At 36.3% G+C, this 17,302-nt stretch overlaps 1 protein-coding gene and 1 long non-coding RNA gene across 11 annotated transcripts in view; one reads left to right on the top strand and one right to left on the bottom strand.

Moving 5' to 3' along the window:
- Positions 1-3,345: 3,345 nt before the first annotated feature.
- Positions 3,346-5,771, bottom strand: nanos1 (nanos homolog 1). The gene has a single exon (NM_001305661.1). It carries the CDS (start codon positions 5,769-5,771, stop codon positions 5,085-5,087), a length of 687 nt encoding a protein of 228 aa, NP_001292590.1. The 3' UTR covers positions 3,346-5,084.
- A 3,465-nt stretch (positions 5,772-9,236) lies between these two features.
- LOC137487507 (uncharacterized) overlaps positions 9,237-17,302 on the top strand; it is a 255,307-nt gene continuing 247,241 nt past the window's right edge. For 5 of the 10 annotated variants that reach the window (XR_012390167.1, XR_012390165.1, XR_012390169.1 and 2 more), the window contains exon 1: positions 9,237-9,339. This is a non-coding gene — a long non-coding RNA (uncharacterized lncRNA). Of the gene's footprint in view, positions 9,340-10,377; positions 10,528-17,302 lie in introns of those variants that run through there. The other 5 variants (XR_012390163.1, XR_012390164.1, XR_012390166.1 and 2 more) reach the window with 2 other exon arrangements.

Here is a 17,302-nt window from a genome sequence, read left to right as displayed (position 1 = left end):
CGGCTGGGTCAGTTGGCATTTCTGTGTGGAGTTTGCATATTGTCTTCGCGTTGGCATGGGTGTTCCGGTTTCCCCCACAGTAAAGACAAACGCTATAGGTGAACTGGGTAAACTCAATTGGCCTTAGTGTATGTGTGTGAATGTGAGTGTGTATGGGTATTTCCCAGTACTGAATTGCAGCTGGAAGGGTACCCGCTATGTAAAACATATGCTGGATAAGTTGGCGGTTCATTACACTATGTCGACCCCTGATGAATAAAGGAACTAAGCCGAAGTTAAATGAATGAATGAACATCAAAATCAGTAACAGGACAGTCCTGTAATGGATTTTTGACATTTTTGATGCCAGTGTTAGACGTCAATTTGATGTCGTTTTGACATTAAGGTAGTTTACATGCTTTGTATCGATACAATTTTTTTTATTTGTAATCGAAGTTTTCGGATGAATAACGTTTTTTCTTATATTTAAATACTTTTTTCCTTAATTGTTTTGGTGGTCAAAATGGCATCAATCTTTGGATGTCAAATAGACACCAATGTTTTGACATCAAATCGATTAGCATTTTTGACATATTTTTTATGTTGTTTTGACATCATTGTGCCAACTGGAAAAAGACAAAAATCGACAGTAAGAGTTGATGGATTTTATAGAAAGTCATATTGTGTATGTTAAACAATTGATCAATAAATAACAAATGATGAAATTTATTGCATTTTTAGACATTTAGGGTGCTTTCACACCTACACTTTGTTTCGGAACGTATCTCGTTTGCCCAGTTAGCGCGGTTCGTTTGGCATATGTGAACAGGGCAATCACGCTCTGTTCCGCGCCAAAGTTTTTTTTTTTTGCGCCAAAGTAATCGCTCCGAGATCGCTTGAATGAGGTGGTCTCGGCTCGATTGAAACGAAACCTGGAGCGGTTCAATTGCAGTGAGAAAGCGATCTGATCCGAGCGCGGTTATATCACAGTGTTTTATGGATATGTAATAGGCTTACGGCTATATAAAGAGAGAATTATGAGTAGGGCGGGAAGTTTCGCGAGTCTCCGGATGCCCGCAAACGAGTGATGATCTCCCGGTAATCTCGCGTCCCCCTCCCGGTCCTCAAATAGGCATCGTCGCGCACCCTTCTCACCCCTCCCCACCGCGTCTCTCCTCAGACACGTCGCGCGCACCCTGTCAATCACCACCAAACCACCACCTCTCCTGACAGCTGAGCGGGACGCTGCAAAATAAACCCTGACACTCTGACCAATGTGAGGAGAGTTTACTCACACGTGACTTGTTTTAGCTCTTTTGGTCCGATTAGAAACTTTGAAGTGTGAAAGCGAACCGCTCCAAGAGCAAAGAGCAACAATGTAACATTTGTAATCTCTGTTTCGGAACAACTGAATCGATTCACAGGTGTGAAAGCACCCTTAAGCAGGTCGCACACCAGAAGTGCCGCTCGGCGGCGCACCGCGCAGCGCCACGCAGCGCCATGCATTTTAGAATTCTAAACATAGGTTTCTATCACGATACACACACCGGCGCCGCAAGTCGGCGGCTGTCGGCGGCGCCCGGCCACGGCTCAGGAAGCAGTTCATTTTTCAGCCGCGCCACAGAGCGCCATCTGATTAGTTTCATGTTAAATATCATTCGAATGTGCGCGTCTGGTGTGTGATACTTTAAATTGTCATGTGCGCGCCGTGTCGCGGCGCCGAGCGGCGCTTCTGGTGTGGGACCTGCTTCAGACGCACCAGGTAATATGAGGAGATTTAATAAAGACTTTTACTCATGCTGAAACTTTTACATATAACAGATAATATAAATTTATACTCTTTTATCAACTTTTTATTTCCTCTTTTTTGTGGTCAAAACGGCATCAATCTGTGCATGTCAAATAGACGTCAGTGTTTTGACATCAAATTGATTCACATTTTTGACATCTTTTTGTTTATCTTGCTTTGACATCATTGTGCCAACTGGAAAAAGACAAAAAACGACAGTAAGAGTTGACAGATATTAAAAAAAGGCATATTGTGTATGTTAAAAACAGATAACACTGTCAACAAACATTGCGTTTACCTCAAAAAAGCCATTAAGTGTCAACAGTTACAAATAGTAACAATTTACAACATACTGTAGGTCTCAAACTTAATTCCCAGAGGGCCACTCCTCTGCACAGTTTTGCTCAGCTGATTCAATGATTGAGGTGTTCAAAAGAGTCATAGACACCTTCATTAGTAGAATTAGCTGTCTTTGATCAGGGTTGGAGCAAAACTGTGCAGAGCTGTGGCCCTCCAGGAACTGAGTTTGATGCTTTACAATATGGGAAATGTAGTGAATTGAAGGATTTAATCATGTTTTGTTAGTTCATGCCAATTGATGGTTCATTAACTAACAAGCACAACATTTGACTTGAATAATCCATTAGTAAAAGTTGACGATTAATAAATGCAGACTCTACGTTTGATGTTTTGAGAACTTATTGTTTTCAATAGTTACAAATCGCTGGAATAACTTTAATGTCTGGAAGTGTGCATACTGTAATGTCCTTTGTTTTTAATACAATTTATTGTAGGAAAATGGCTTGTGTTTTAAAAGTATGTCCTCAATTAATATAGCTGAAGTCAAAATTATTTGTATTTCTTTTTCAAATTCTTCCCAAATTATGTTTAATATAGCAAGGAATTTTTCACAGTATTACCTATAATGCTTTTTTTCTTCTAAATAAAGTCGTATTTGTTTTATTTAGGCTAGAATGAAAGCAGTTTTTATAAAAAAAAAAAAAAAAACGTTTTAAGGTCAATATTATAAGCCCGATTAAGCAATATTTGTTTTGATTGTATACAGAACAAACCATCATTATACAATGACTTAATTACCCAAATTAACCTAGAAAAGCCTTTAAATGACACTTAAAGCTGAATACTAGCATCTTGAAAAATGTCTAGTAAAATGTACTGTCAACATGGCAAAGACTAAATAAATCAGTTAATAAAAATGAGTTATTAAAGTTATTATGTTTAGAAATGTGTTGAAAAAATCTTCTTTCCATTAAAAAGAAATTGGTGGAAAAATATACGGGGGGCTAATCATTCAGCAGGGCTAATAGTTCAGACTTCAACAATGCACATTTAATGTTTGTTTTTCAAGTCATCAGAGGAGCTTCTCTTTTGTTCTCCTCGCCTTTGTCTCTGTTTTGTAACATTTATGAAGAGAGGAAAGGGTTGTGTTGGTGATGAGAGGCCTTGAGTGGTGATGGGAATGAGGTGGGATTCACAAAGACCCTTATTGTGACACTGACACAGGCTTCACACGGGCCTGCCGAACACAATCCGCAAACACCAGTTGAACCGTTTCATAAGCTGTTTATTTCTCTAGTGAATTCATCTCTTTATTTTCTGCACAGCAGCATACAGGGAAATTGTGACAAAATATAAATAAAAAAATTCAACAGTGTGTGTTTTTTTTTTTTTTACTCTTTCAATTTAATTACAAACCGCAGTTAAAAGTGGCAAACTGGCCCATGTCTTCAACATTTGATTCTTAGTCTTTCTCACAAACCAAGAATGTCACATTGAACAACAACTTAAAATGCATATCATCATCATCATTATTTATTAATATTATATACAGCTGTCACCTATTAGCAAACAATGCTTGGAGCTTATTGGGATTTCACTTTCCTCCGCAGAATGCACTGAAGAAAAAAAAATACAATTATGTTATACAAAGATCAAAAATACTATTATAAACCCTTGTTATAAATGGTACACTATATTAATAAACCGCTGTCCACATTTTACATGTAAGTACAAAAGTCTTGGTGAGGTAGTTCCCTCTGAAGTCACTTTTAAACGGCAAAATACTGAATAGACATCACTTAATTCTCATTTGTTTATGTCGTTATTTACAATACAGCAAATCTATGTTCCTTACTTCATTCAAATCGACTTACTTTGGTAAACATAACTGTCAGAAATGTGCAGTCCTGCAAGAGTCAAATTGTACATTCACAATATGTTTGCATCCTTTTTTTTAAAGTCGTGTATTTTGGGGTTTATTATTGTACATAATGCAAAAAGGGGGCAAATACATTGTTTTTACAAAAAAAGCTTTTTATTAAGAACATTCATACGTGCTATATTCCACCGTGGACCCTTGAAGAGCTGTTTCTTGTAAACCTCTCTCTTGTGATGTTTTGGAGAAAGGTGAACTTTGTATCGAGCTGAAGAGAGGCACCCATAGGACTTTTGTTTTGTCTCCAGTGTGTGTTCCCCTTAGCAGGGGTGTAAACATTGAAAGGGCACCTCATGCAGAAGAATAGCCTGCGGACGCACTTTACATTACAGCGCTCATCTTACACGCTTTCTGGAGCTGCTGGAAATCCCAAAATATTCGGTATGCGTCAAACAAGAACCTTGTAATGTAAAATGCCCGTCTCTGTCAGTGGGTTTTGAAATAATTAGTCCGATTATGAAGTTATGCTGACAACACGAACGCGCAACAGAGCCTCTATTGTGTTGCTCTGCTCGCAGACGTCGGGAAGCCGCGGAGTGGACTTTCAGGGGAATGGGATTAAAGTTCATAAACGAAGACATGTGGAACATTCTTCAAAATCGCTTAATGGCAAAAAAATAAACTTTGGTTTAAAGACAAAAAAACGAGGTGCAAGCTTTGCTTACAGTGAAGTAAAATACTCGAGCTGAACAGAAGAGCAAATATTCCTCTGGTGCCAACATTCACGTTTCCCATTTTCGACAAAAATAACATCTCATCTCTCTGACGCGCGCGCGCGCGCACACATAAACCGTGACTCGTGAATAAACATCTAAAAACCTATGCGTGAAAAGGAAACAAAAATAGCTTTTTTATGAATAAAGTATGCGATAAACTATGGAAATAAAGTATCTATAAAAATATAAGAGATTTTTTTTTGTGTGTTTCGTTTAACAAAAACATTGATATCATCTTATTTGTTTTGCCTAGTAGTTAAGACTCGGGAAAGCCAGTCAATCAGAACAGTCATCTGAAAGAAAATGTTCAGTGCAATACATGTGAAGTCTATAGGAGTCTCGTGTCGTTCGTTTCCTTTTTGTTTTAGAAGATTTTCACTCGCTTACCGCCCACAGCTCTGCCTCCCTTCAGCACTCTCTGGGCAGGCTGGTCTTTGGAGAGAGGGCAGTATTTTATTGTGTGCGCGTTGTCCCCGTTGGCACTGCACAGGGGGCATGTGTACGCCCGCAGGATCGGGCACACGACCCTCCCGTCCGGGGTTTTCAGCACGTGCGAGCCGTACACCTCCTCCGGAGCGCCGTTATTCCGACAGAAGACGCAGATCTTGGGCTCCTGCTTATTGCGCGCGGCAGGTTTCCTCATCTTCCTCTCCACGCCGAACAGGTCAAATCCTGCAAATCCCCCTCCTATGCCAATCTCCCTCTCCTGGGAGGAGGACAGCAGCGAGCCTTGGTTCTGGTTCTGGAAGGGGCTCAGGATGGAGAAGCGCTCCTTCAGGTCCAGGATGGAGATGGAGGCGGGCGGGGGGCAGCAGCAGGAATCCAGGTGTCCTCCGCTGTCGCCTTCGCCCATTACGCACGGGCACGGAGGGCTGTCGTCCAAGCCCAGGGTGGCTTTCAGCGACTCCGTGATGGAGTTGGGATTCTGCGGGACGCTGTGCTTGCTGTTCTTGGTCACCAGCGTGGACAGGCCGAGATAGTCATTCCAGAAATTAAAGGTGTAATCGTAGGAGGCGCGCGCGCTCAAGTAGTTGTGGTTCAGAAAATCCATGTCTGCTTCGCTCAGCTTAACAAACACGATGTATGTATATTCCGTCAGGTTTGGAAGTGCGCTCAAGTCCAGTGCGTTTCTTGGGTATGTGCGTCTGAGGAGCAGCATCTGGTTATAAGGCTCCAGGAGAGGCAGGAGGAGGGCGGGGCTCTGTTTCAAAGCAAGTTTCTGAGCAGCGGATCCACAGCGTGTTTTCTTCCTGCATGACCAGCGACTGTTCACTGCGGTGGAATGACACCAGACACTGCTTTGTGATGGCGTAAATATAGCAGGGCTCGTTATAGAGAGATTGCTCGTTGATCATGGCTCGTTTTAAGGGACAGTGACACGTCATCTGGTCTAAGATGATGATTATTATCATTAATATCATTTTCAAATTGTAAGTTTAACTTTGTAGTGCTTAGAAAGGTAAGCTTTGTGTTCTGTCAGATTGACAAAAAATCAAGTAAATACTACCAAAACGCTAGCATTCTAATGTAGCTAATACTTCATGTGCTCATGTCAACATTTGACATTATAATGATAATAATAATGAAAACAACAACAACAATAATAATACATTATTTCACTGTAGTTAAAAAAAATAAAAAAAATAAACATATATATATATATATATATATATATATATATATATATATATATATAATTTATATAATGGCTTAAACTATTTATATACACTAAAAATATGACTCAAAGATGATTCCTTGGATTTGCTCATTTTGTTTTTTAAGTTAAGTGGTTATAAACAATTTATTTGGGCTAAATTTAGACAAACAAACAAATTTTAACATTATTAAATTAAATTTGTTTGTTTAAACTCAACACATAAATTGTTTGCAACAATTTTTTGCAGACATAACTTTTTTTCAGTGTAGGCTGAATTAAAAATAAATAAAAAAATAGTTGAGCATTACTAAATTGAATTCAGCCCATACAATGCAAAATATCTGACCTTAAATTTACAGTAAATTAATGGTTAATAATTGCATTACTTTCACAGTAAGGTGTGTAAATCCACAGTAAACTATTGTAAGGTAGTTCATAATACCAATAATTCATAAAATATTTTTTAAATATAAAAAGGTGCCTGTAATAGCATTAAAGTTAATGTGTATTAATTTCTGTGTATAATAAAATATAAATAGTGTTTGAATTCCTATAACTAATGCGCAAAAGATAAAGCATTTTTACAGTACTTTACTGTAATCATGATGCCTGCCTTAATTTCACATTAAAATGCGTATAATTTAACAGTTAAACCCTGTAAAGTGGCACTTAGTTGCAATGTACACTGTGGCAATGTAATTTACTGTGAAAAATTACAGTAACATGTAAAATCCTTGGAATTTAATACAGTGTATAAATTGTTTGCAATCAGTTACCTTTAAAAAATATAGTAATTCTTTAATAATAACAATAAAATTTTTAAACAATTTAATTTTAATAATTATGGTTATGCTTATTGTTTTATTATCATTAATATTATTATCATCATTAATATTATTATTATTATTTGAGAATGCGAATACTATGCAATTTTTACACATCCCATGTATGTAAAATTATACTAATAAAAATATGCATATTTTTATGCCCAATTAACAAAATCAAATTATCTGTATTATATTTACCTTGTTTAATTTAGTTTAATTTAATTTAAGTCAATTTAATTTTACTCTTGCAATAAAACTGCTACAAACAAAATGTTTCAAAGTATAACTGCTAATACAAAAAGATAGGTCTCACTGAACAGATCCAGCCCTTGTTCAACAATATCAAATGGTCCTCTGGCAAAATATGAAGGGAAAATGAGCATTGCAGTTTCTTCACAATGATACATTATTACGTGGGATTTCCTCTCTCAGTGTCATCTCGCAGTCACAGAGGGCCTCTTTCTGTGCTCTGCTGCTCTGTACAGTGCAGTCTGGATGTGTTCAGGATCACATTACATGTGTGTCATTAGAAACAGAGGGTCGTGGTGCACATGGGCTCTTTGTTCCTGCAGAACATGCCATGTGCACACCTGCAGGCCAGAGACATTGTAGATCTTACTGTTCATTCGCACGCTTTCCATGAGGTTTCAGACACTTTTCAATTTGAATCTACTAACTAAACTCATGTTCTCTTGAGACTGATTTTAAGGAATGCTGTTGTATTAATAAGACACAATTAGTTAATATGTTAATGTTTTAATAATTAACATATGTTTCAGAATTCAGTCATCTTTGTTATTTCAAAATGTGTTGAATGTTAAAAATAAATTAAAGTATTTTTTCATTATTTATTCCTTATATGGTAGCTAACATGGATATCACTTAAATGTGAAAACAATCTGCATAATAGATCAAGTAATAGATCATCTATTAACTAATCCATCCATCCATCCAAGCAAGCAAGCAAGCAACCAACTATCCATCCATCCATCTCTCCATCCATCTCTCCATCCGTCTATCTATCTATCTATCTATCTATCTATCTATCTATCTATCTATCTATCTATCTATCTATCTATCTATCTATCTATCTATCTATCTATCTATCTATCTATCTATCTATCTATCTATCTATCTATCTATCTATCTGTCTATGTTAAACACATTATAAAAATAATTTTCTTCGAACTATGTAATAAATCTGCCTTCATAGTCATTATAAATAGTCATATGCTCTGCTTATACAAATATTTAAGGGAGTCTATGCTACAAACAAACATCTCTGTCCAGTGCAACATGTTATGTATAAACAAACAACTTAACAAACAATTTGAAGGGAAGATTTTTTTTTTATGTTGTAAACATAGAATGGAATAGAAGAATATGTTTCACACAAATGTTGCATAGGAATTATAAAAAATAAAGATAAATATTTTGTAATGTGTAAATGTTTATAAAAAATAATAAAAACAAAAAAATTTGTAACATATATATATATATATATATATATATATATATATATATATATATATATATATATATATATATGTTACATATGTAAAATGTTAATCAAATTACTACACAAATATTTCAGTTAAAAAAACTTAAAATGGGTACAAAAGTATTTCAAATGTGAAAAAAGTATTTTATAAAAGAACAGCACTTACTAATATATATATATATATATATATATATATATATATATATATATATATATATATATATATATATATATATATATATATATATATAGGCCACTTTATTAGGTACACCTATCCAACTGCACAACTTAAAATAACGCAAATTTCTAATCAGCCGATCACATGGCAGAAGTTCAATGCATTTAGGCTTGTAGTCATGGTCAAGACGATCTGCTGCAGTTCAAACCGAGCATCAGAATAGGGAAGAAAGGTGATTTAAGTGACTTTGTACGTAGCATGGTTCTTAGTGCCAAACAGGCTGGTCTGAGTATTTCAGAAACTGATGACCTATTGCAAATTTCACACACATCCAACTCTTTTTTGTTTTACAGAGAATGGTCAGAAATAGAGAAAATATCCAGTGTGCGGCAGTTCTATGGGCGGAAATGTCTTGTTAATGCCAGAGGTCAGAGGAGAATGGCCAACCCGGTGTTGGTAAGGTGTACCTAATAAAGTGGCTAGTAGGTTTATATATATATATATATATATATATATATATATATATATATATATATATATATATATATATATATATATGAAGGGTTCTGATGCAAAAACCTTTAAATGCCATCTGAAATGTTCTCCTAAAATGATATATTTTTTTGTCAGCCTCCTCTGTTTATGTTCAGTTATTTCATTTTAATTTTAATTATTCGTCACAAAAAAAGTAAAATTACTAAGCCAACACACAGGAGTCTGAGAAATATGCTAATTTTAGACGAAAATATTTGATGGCTTTTAGAGGTTTTCGCATCTAAACTCTTCATATATATATTCATTCTTTCATTTTCCTTTCGACTTAGTCCCTTTGCTAATCTGGGGTTGCCACAGCGGAATGAATCGCCAACTTATTCAACATATGTTTTACGCAGCGAATGTAAAATAAAATAAAAACATATATAAATATATACAAATACTGAGCTAGAAAGTATTTCTTGCAGTGCATTATAAGCAGCTTCAGTGTGAATGCAGTGTTATTACAAGTGAAAGTCTCCAGCTGATTGTCAGTGAATGCAGACCCTCCTGCTGGACTCTGCAGTGGGCCATTATTCCACAGACTCTTGGCTCTTGGTCCTGGATCCAATTCGCTCCAACACACACACACACACACACTGGCCAAAAAAAGACATGTAACGAGCGTCTCGCCAAATTAACTCATCTCTCGGTAAACAAAAGGCTCATTTGCATTTTCGGTGGTTTTATTCAAGACCCCGTGATTCGGGAACACAGGTGCGCTGCAGCTGATTTCTGCACCCCGCGCACATAAATAACAGCCCTGGCGTGTCTGTCACACAACATCCCTGCAATAAATTAAGTGTGGTTATATTACATGATTGATTTAGAACTCGCCTACAAGAGACGGGAAATTATGCTCACGACTAAACTTATTTCAAGGCGTGATATTTTTACAGCTGCAGTAGCGCAGTGCGGCCAGCGGGGGTCTGTGTGAGCTCAGTGGAGCTGCTTTTGGGCATGACGTCACCTCGTACTCGGAGTGCAGCAGCTTGTGTAACATCTTAAAAGAACAATACAGTAAACAAGTCTTAACAGTTGCCAGAAACAGAGCACATGCCGCAGATGTGCATTACAATATTCATTCAGGAGAACATGCAGGTCAGCGCGGTATGTTTTCACGCCCTCCTCTTTGTTTTTGGGGTTCGTGTGTTACATTAATGCATTTAGCAGAAGCTACAAGAGGGATAAAAGCAGCTGGTCAAACAGCCAGCGATGTTTGCAATGCACAATAGCAGTCTACACTGTAAAACACGGCTTTTAGAAGATAAATAAAACAAGGGTTGTTGGAGTTCATTTAACGAGAGAGTACCAATTGTGGGTTTTATGTTTATCTTTTAATTTAACTGCAAGGGATTGTTATTTTGGGCATGTTGCCAGATTAAGAGAAAACGTCAAAACCCCTGACAATTAATTAAGAATTAGTATTTTTTTTCGTCATTTTTAATAACATAATCTTCTTGATAATGAAGCTAATATTAAACAAATAAAAAAAAAACAAATAGGGTTTTAGAATTTCTTCAAAAGCACTAACTTGTCTTTTCAAACTAGCTTCTTCTTCTTTTTCATTTTAATAACAAATCATTCTCCAGTATATATATATATATATATATATATATATATATATATATATATATATATATATATATATATACACACACACACACACACACACACACACACACACACACACACACACACACACACAGTTGAAACTAGAAGTTTACATACACTCTAAAAAAGGAATATATATATATATATATATATATATATATATATATATATATATATATATATATATATGATGGTAAATCATACTTAACTTTTACTATTTTAGGTCGTTAAGATTACCTAAATGATCTACATTTGTTAAATGCCAGAATAATGAGAGATTTTTTTTTTTTTTTGAGATTTTTTATTAATTCCTAGACAGTCAAAAGTTTACATACATTTCCTTTATTTATTTATTTTTTTAGCTTTGCTTTTAAACTGCATAACCTTGGTCAAATGTTTTGGGTATCCTTCCACAAGCTTCTCACAATAGTTTGAATGAATTTTGGCCTATTCCTCTTGACAGAATTGGTGTAACTGAGTCAGATTTGTTGGCTGTCTTACTCGCACAAGCTCATTTTAATGAATTTGGCAGTATGCTTAGGGTCATGATCTGTTTGCAAGACCCATTTGTGGCCAAGTTTTAATTTCCTGGCTGATGTATTAAGATGTTGCTTCAGTATTTCTACATAATGTTCTTTCTTCATGATGCCATCTATGCTGTGAAGTAGACCAGTCCCTCCTGCAGCAAAACAGCCCCACAACATGATGCTGCCACCCCCATAATTCACAGTTGGGTTGGTGTTCCTAGGCTTGTAAGCTTTCCCCTTTGTCCTCCAAATGTAACACTGGTCGTTATGGCCAAACAGTTCAATCGTAGTTCCATCAGACCACAGGACAAGTCTCCGAAAATTAAATACTGTAAGAGCCATAACTTGATTTAATAGAATTTATTAACAGTGCTTGAATTAATGTACAGTTTACATCTTGATATGTTTAGATGTGTACATCCATAGATTTCACCCCTACTCTTTTGTTCGTAAGGGTTTGCTCCACCCTTATTGGACTGTTTAAGTTATAGTGAAATATAGAAAAAGGGGAAGAAAGAAAAACAGAGCAACACAGTCTTTTGACCGGAGTTTGTTATACTGTTGGAAAAATTCAGTAAACATCTTTAAATGGAAAGAAACCCGACAGTTTATTGCCCGACTGATTTAAAAATTCTGAAAGTACAGATATCACAACAAAACATCTAATTTTAAGACAATCTGTGTTTGTCACACATTAAAATATGCCATCTCGTTTGTTATATTCAATCTGTAAAATCACACAAGTCACTATTACTATTCTATTATAACCCATCACTTTTATCATTAATGGTATTACATTTACTTTTGTTATCATTATTATTATTACTGTTCTGACATGTCTTCCTGTTAACTTTTAATTATCATTGTTATAAGTATTAATACCATTAACATTATTAAGGTTGCAGTAGTTGTAGTAGTAGTTGTAGTAGTAGTTGTAGTAGTAGTCATTGTAGTAGTTTCGATCGTAATTGTGATTTATTGAAGTAGTAGTTCCTGTAGAAGTTGATGTCGTTGGTATAGTGGTAGCAGAAGTAGTAAAGGTGTCGTTGTAGCAGTAGTAGCCGTTGTTGGTGTAGTAGTACCAGTAGTAGATGTTGTTGATGTAGATGTTGTAGTAGTAGTAGTAGTAGTAATAGTAGTAGTAGATGTTGTTGTATTAGTTGTAGCAGACTCTGTGGTAGTATCAGTAGTGGTAGTCATTGTTGTGGTAGTATATTTTGTGTTAGTAGACATTATAGTAGTAATAGTCCAGCTTGATCTCACAAGAAAACGTAAGTATTTTACGTTTTGGCAATTTAGTGGCTAATAACGAGTTCAGTCGTAAGAAAATGTACGATTTTAAAAAGGAGGCGTGGCACCTAACCCCACCCCTAAACCCAACCGTCATTGGGGGATACGCAAATCGTACTAAATTGTACGAATTAGATCGTACAAATTTGTACGAATTAGCCACTAAATGAAAAAGTTACGAATTGACGTGAGATTGTGTTGAATAGTCGTGGTTGTGGCTGTAGTAGCAGCAGTAGTAGTTGTAATATAAGTAGCTTTCTGTAGTAATAGTTGGTGTAGTACTTGTGATTTATTATCATTGTCAGTTATTATTACTGTTGTCCTTTCTTTCTTTTTACTGTCATTATTACAATCATACATTACTAAGCATTGTTGTTACTCCCTACCTCTGACGGGTTTCTTTCTGTCTGTTTTACTTATGTCTGCGATACTTGCTTCATTTATTGACTGTTATTGTTCCTTATGTATGTCATAATCTGACCTGTCCACCAAGTTACCTTTACATGGACACACACACACACACACACACACACCTAACAGTACCTGACTATATTGTTTTTGTTTTGTTTTTTTTGTTATTTTGTTGATGTTTCTTTGTATTTGTATGATCCCAATTTATGTACCTTTTTGCATATTCAAAAAAAAAAAAAAAATAAATAAATAAATAAATAAACAAGTCACTATTACTGGCCGTGGTTTAAATAATAAATTAGGATTTCTCTGAAACATCCCAGGTTTATTCTATGGAAGTCCTCCATCAATTGCGCAAGCATGTACATGTAGTTAAAAGGAGTGCAAATAGCGCAGCATAACAGGAATGACCCATTTATGATTTAAAAGCATAATTACCACTTCAAGCAGGATTGTTAGTTGAGAGATCTCTCGTTTTTCAGCGGTGAGTCATCGCACAGATTACTGCGTTTCAAGGTGCTGTAGTGTTTGTGTTTGATTTGTTTGAAGGCTCAGGGTCATCCGCCGATGCTTTTTACAGGAAAAGAAAACATTATAAGAAGTCTCTCAGTAATGAAGTAAGAATCTTTGTAATGACAGACCATTAGTATTCCCTGCAGGGAGGAGAGCGAGAGTTAGATTTCTATCGATAGCTGTGTTTCCTGCCACAGCGTGGGCAGAGGCCACACTCGACCGGGCTGTAGTACAAAAGGCCTTCTTCCATTCTGATTAATTATATTCCTTCAGGAATGTGGACACCGGGCTCCTCCAGCACAGCTACCATCACCAGCCACTGTACGTCTAATTAAAAGTGGAGGAGAGCTCTGTGAACCTCTGCCAGCGAGGAGGATTAAGTCTATTTAAAGAGGGAATTCAATAGAATGCCGTACCTAGCTGCTTATCCGAGCGGAAAGTGTGCTGCAGAAGATGTGCTTTGTGTAAATTTGCACTCGGCTTAGTGGCTTTTCTTTCTTATTGAGCATTACATTGTCTGGACTTTTGACCCGTTCGCTAGCGGTTGAGTTTTGGCCTGTGTTGTATGTGGAGGGCAACAGGTGCAGGGCCTTGTTTTAAAATGACCCTTTAGGTGTTTGCTTACTGGAGACCATGACTTGCTGACTTAGTTCTCAAAGGCAGGTAAAAAAAACTCTGAGATATTTGATGAAATATGTGATGATGATGATGCCTTGTATGTGAAGATTCAGCTCAAAAATACTGCTCAGGCCATTTAATAAACAATGCTGTAAAATTCATTGCTGATTTTTGTGTGTCTTTTAAGGAACACTTCACTTTTATTTTTGAACATAGGCTCTTTTTACAACTCTCCTACAGTTAAACAGTTAAGTTTTAACATTTTTAAATCCATTTAGCTGCTGTATGGGTCTGGTAGAAGCACTTTTAGCTTAGCATATGGCCCGTTTCCACTAAGTGGTACGGTACGGTTAGGTTTGGTACGCTTTTATGGCTGCTTCCACTGTCGAAAGGCATACCGAACCATACCGTACCACTTTTTCGGCACTCTTTCAAAAGGTTACCAAACATGAGAAAGGGTAACAAAAGGCGGAGCTAGACACGCAGCTGAACGCAATTGGTTTACAGAGATACGTAATTCGCTTACGCAACAAGCCAGAATGAAAACAAAAGAGCCATGTTTAAAATACACAAACAGCCCAGAGATCTTTTACAGTGTAAATATATATACATATTATAAAGAGCCATGGCTGGCCCAGGCTCAAACAAACCTTGTCGTCATCTTGATGAACAGCCACAAAGCCAAAAGGAAGAGCAGATTTACCCTGTGCTCCTTAGTTTTTTACTAGCCAGTCTGAAGCTTTCTTTCTTGCGCTCGCTACGCGTCTATATCTGAACAACAAACTCCTTAAGCTCATGATAATAACTTGCGCTTGATAATTGACGTGCTTTTGAAACCCGATCCTGTCAGAAACTGACAAACGCAGGAGTGAAGCGCAAAAAAAAGGAGAAGCCGGAAAAAAAGGAGCACATTTTTTCTTCAGCAAACTGCCATGATTAACTATTATCATCACCTTTTGGACTTTTATGAACTTAGGATGACGGAATGACTCTCTAACAGAGGCCACATGTGCTGCTGAAGATTAAAGACACAGATGAGGGGTTTTCACTGACTGTAGGCTATATTTTGTGTTGTTTTGAACCTAAATAAGGACTAAATGTCTGCTGTATGTATTTCTTTTGTAGTTGGTAACATATCAGAGACTATAAGGGGCTGTATGTGTTCATATATGTTGCATTTATTTATTTATTTATTTATTTAATATAATTACAGACGTTACAGTAGGCTATTTTGCACTGTCATTGATCTGCTGTTATAATCAACCCATGTACATAGAAAAGTTAATAATAAACATTTATACAGCAGTATTTATGTGTGTAAAGCATCTGTTTTGTGAGAAGTGCTTCTCATATGATATGTGAGCGACCTGTACAGTTTTACTGTAGACATTTTCTCAAGCCAAAATGACGTCGACTGAAACTTTGTCATACACCACTCCTACTAAAAGGGTATCCTTGGTAGTGGTAACGCAAGCCTGATAGAGGTGACCTGTACTGACCCGAACCATACCAATGTGCACCAGTCAGTGGAAATGAGCCAATAGATCATTGGATCAAATTACACCAACAGCATCTTGCATAAAAAAGACCAAAGAGTTTTGATAATTTTGCATTTAAAGGTCACATCGGAATACATTTTTACATATGTAGATTTGTTTAGTCAGGTGTCTGCTGTATCTGCAAGCTGTTATAAACAAGTTTTAAACTATCTGAGTGTATTTATCCGCTGTATTTCAGGTACAACTGCGTGCATCTGGAAAACATGAGTGCATCACTTCCAATATGCGCTCGCAAGCCACTTGCCTCAATTGGAAATTATGAACTTGGCGGTGGAAAGACGCAATAGGTGAACAAAGCCGCTTTCATTTGCAATCTGTTGTATTTGACCTGTTTGAATTCTGTGTTCATACTAAGCCAGCTACTAAGCCAAGTCTCAGAGAGGGGCGGGGTGAGCAGCAGCTCATTAGCATTTAAAGAGACATGAAACAAAAGTGTTTTTGACAGGGAAAAAAAATGATTTACACTACTATTAAGACATTAAAGAAAGTTAGGCTTTTCATTAAGACCGTAAATAATCATATCAATGTGGAAAGTGGGCATCTATTGTCAACTTTAAAACTTGACTCTCATGTAGTTGTAATGTATTTTAAGACTGACGGAAAGTAAAAAAATTGCTATTTTCTAGGTCAATGAACTTAGAACTGTTTTCTTTGGCTGCATTTACACTGCATGGTTCAAGTGACTCAATTCCGATCTTTTTCTCCTATTCTTTTTTTTTTACAAGTGTCATAGATCGTAAATTGTACACATGCGATCATACGAATTCACAAAAATTAGCCCCTAAATCAAAAAGTTACGAATTGATGTGAGATTGTGTTGGATAATCAAGAAACTTTATTACCATAAAGTTTTTCAACACCGTGCCACAAAATATTCCCCTGCTAGGTAACTTCCAACGTAATGGAAACAAGCTCCCTTTGCAAGCGGGTGATTAAAGTGATTGGTTATATTGACAAAAGTTAGCCTATTTTCAAGTCATAGCACCTGCTGCAGCCATGGATGTATTTGATTTCTAAACAACGGGTTGAGTAGTTTCTAAGATGTTAAATGGTGGTTACTGTGGTGTCCTAAGTGGTTTCTTGGGTGATATGGATAATTTTTACACAGATTTATTAAGCAGTTACTAGGTTGAATTGCGTGTCAGGTGGTTGCTCCATGTGGTTACTATGGAATTACCTTATTTTAAGGGGCTCTATTATGCAAAATCACTTTTGTAAGGGTTTTAAACACAACTGTTTGTAAAAAAAAATGTATGAATATAACCTGCTTTTGATGGTAACAATTAATTAATTAAATTTTTGTATAATCACACCTGATAAAAACTGTCTGCAGAAACACTTTGATTGACAATC

The sequence above is a fragment of the Danio rerio genome, chromosome 14, assembly GCF_049306965.1.
Source record: "Danio rerio strain Tuebingen ecotype United States chromosome 14, GRCz12tu, whole genome shotgun sequence".
Lineage (NCBI taxonomy): Eukaryota > Metazoa > Chordata > Actinopteri > Cypriniformes > Danionidae > Danio > Danio rerio.
The sequence above is the reverse complement of the archived record's forward strand: the minus strand, read 5'-3'. Positions and strand labels throughout refer to the sequence as shown.

Bases quoted from the DNA above. Each gene is read 5' to 3' on its own strand.
- nanos1 (NM_001305661.1), bottom strand. From the start codon at position 5,771: ATGGATTTTCTGAACCACAACTACTTGAGCGCGCGCGCCTCCTACGAT.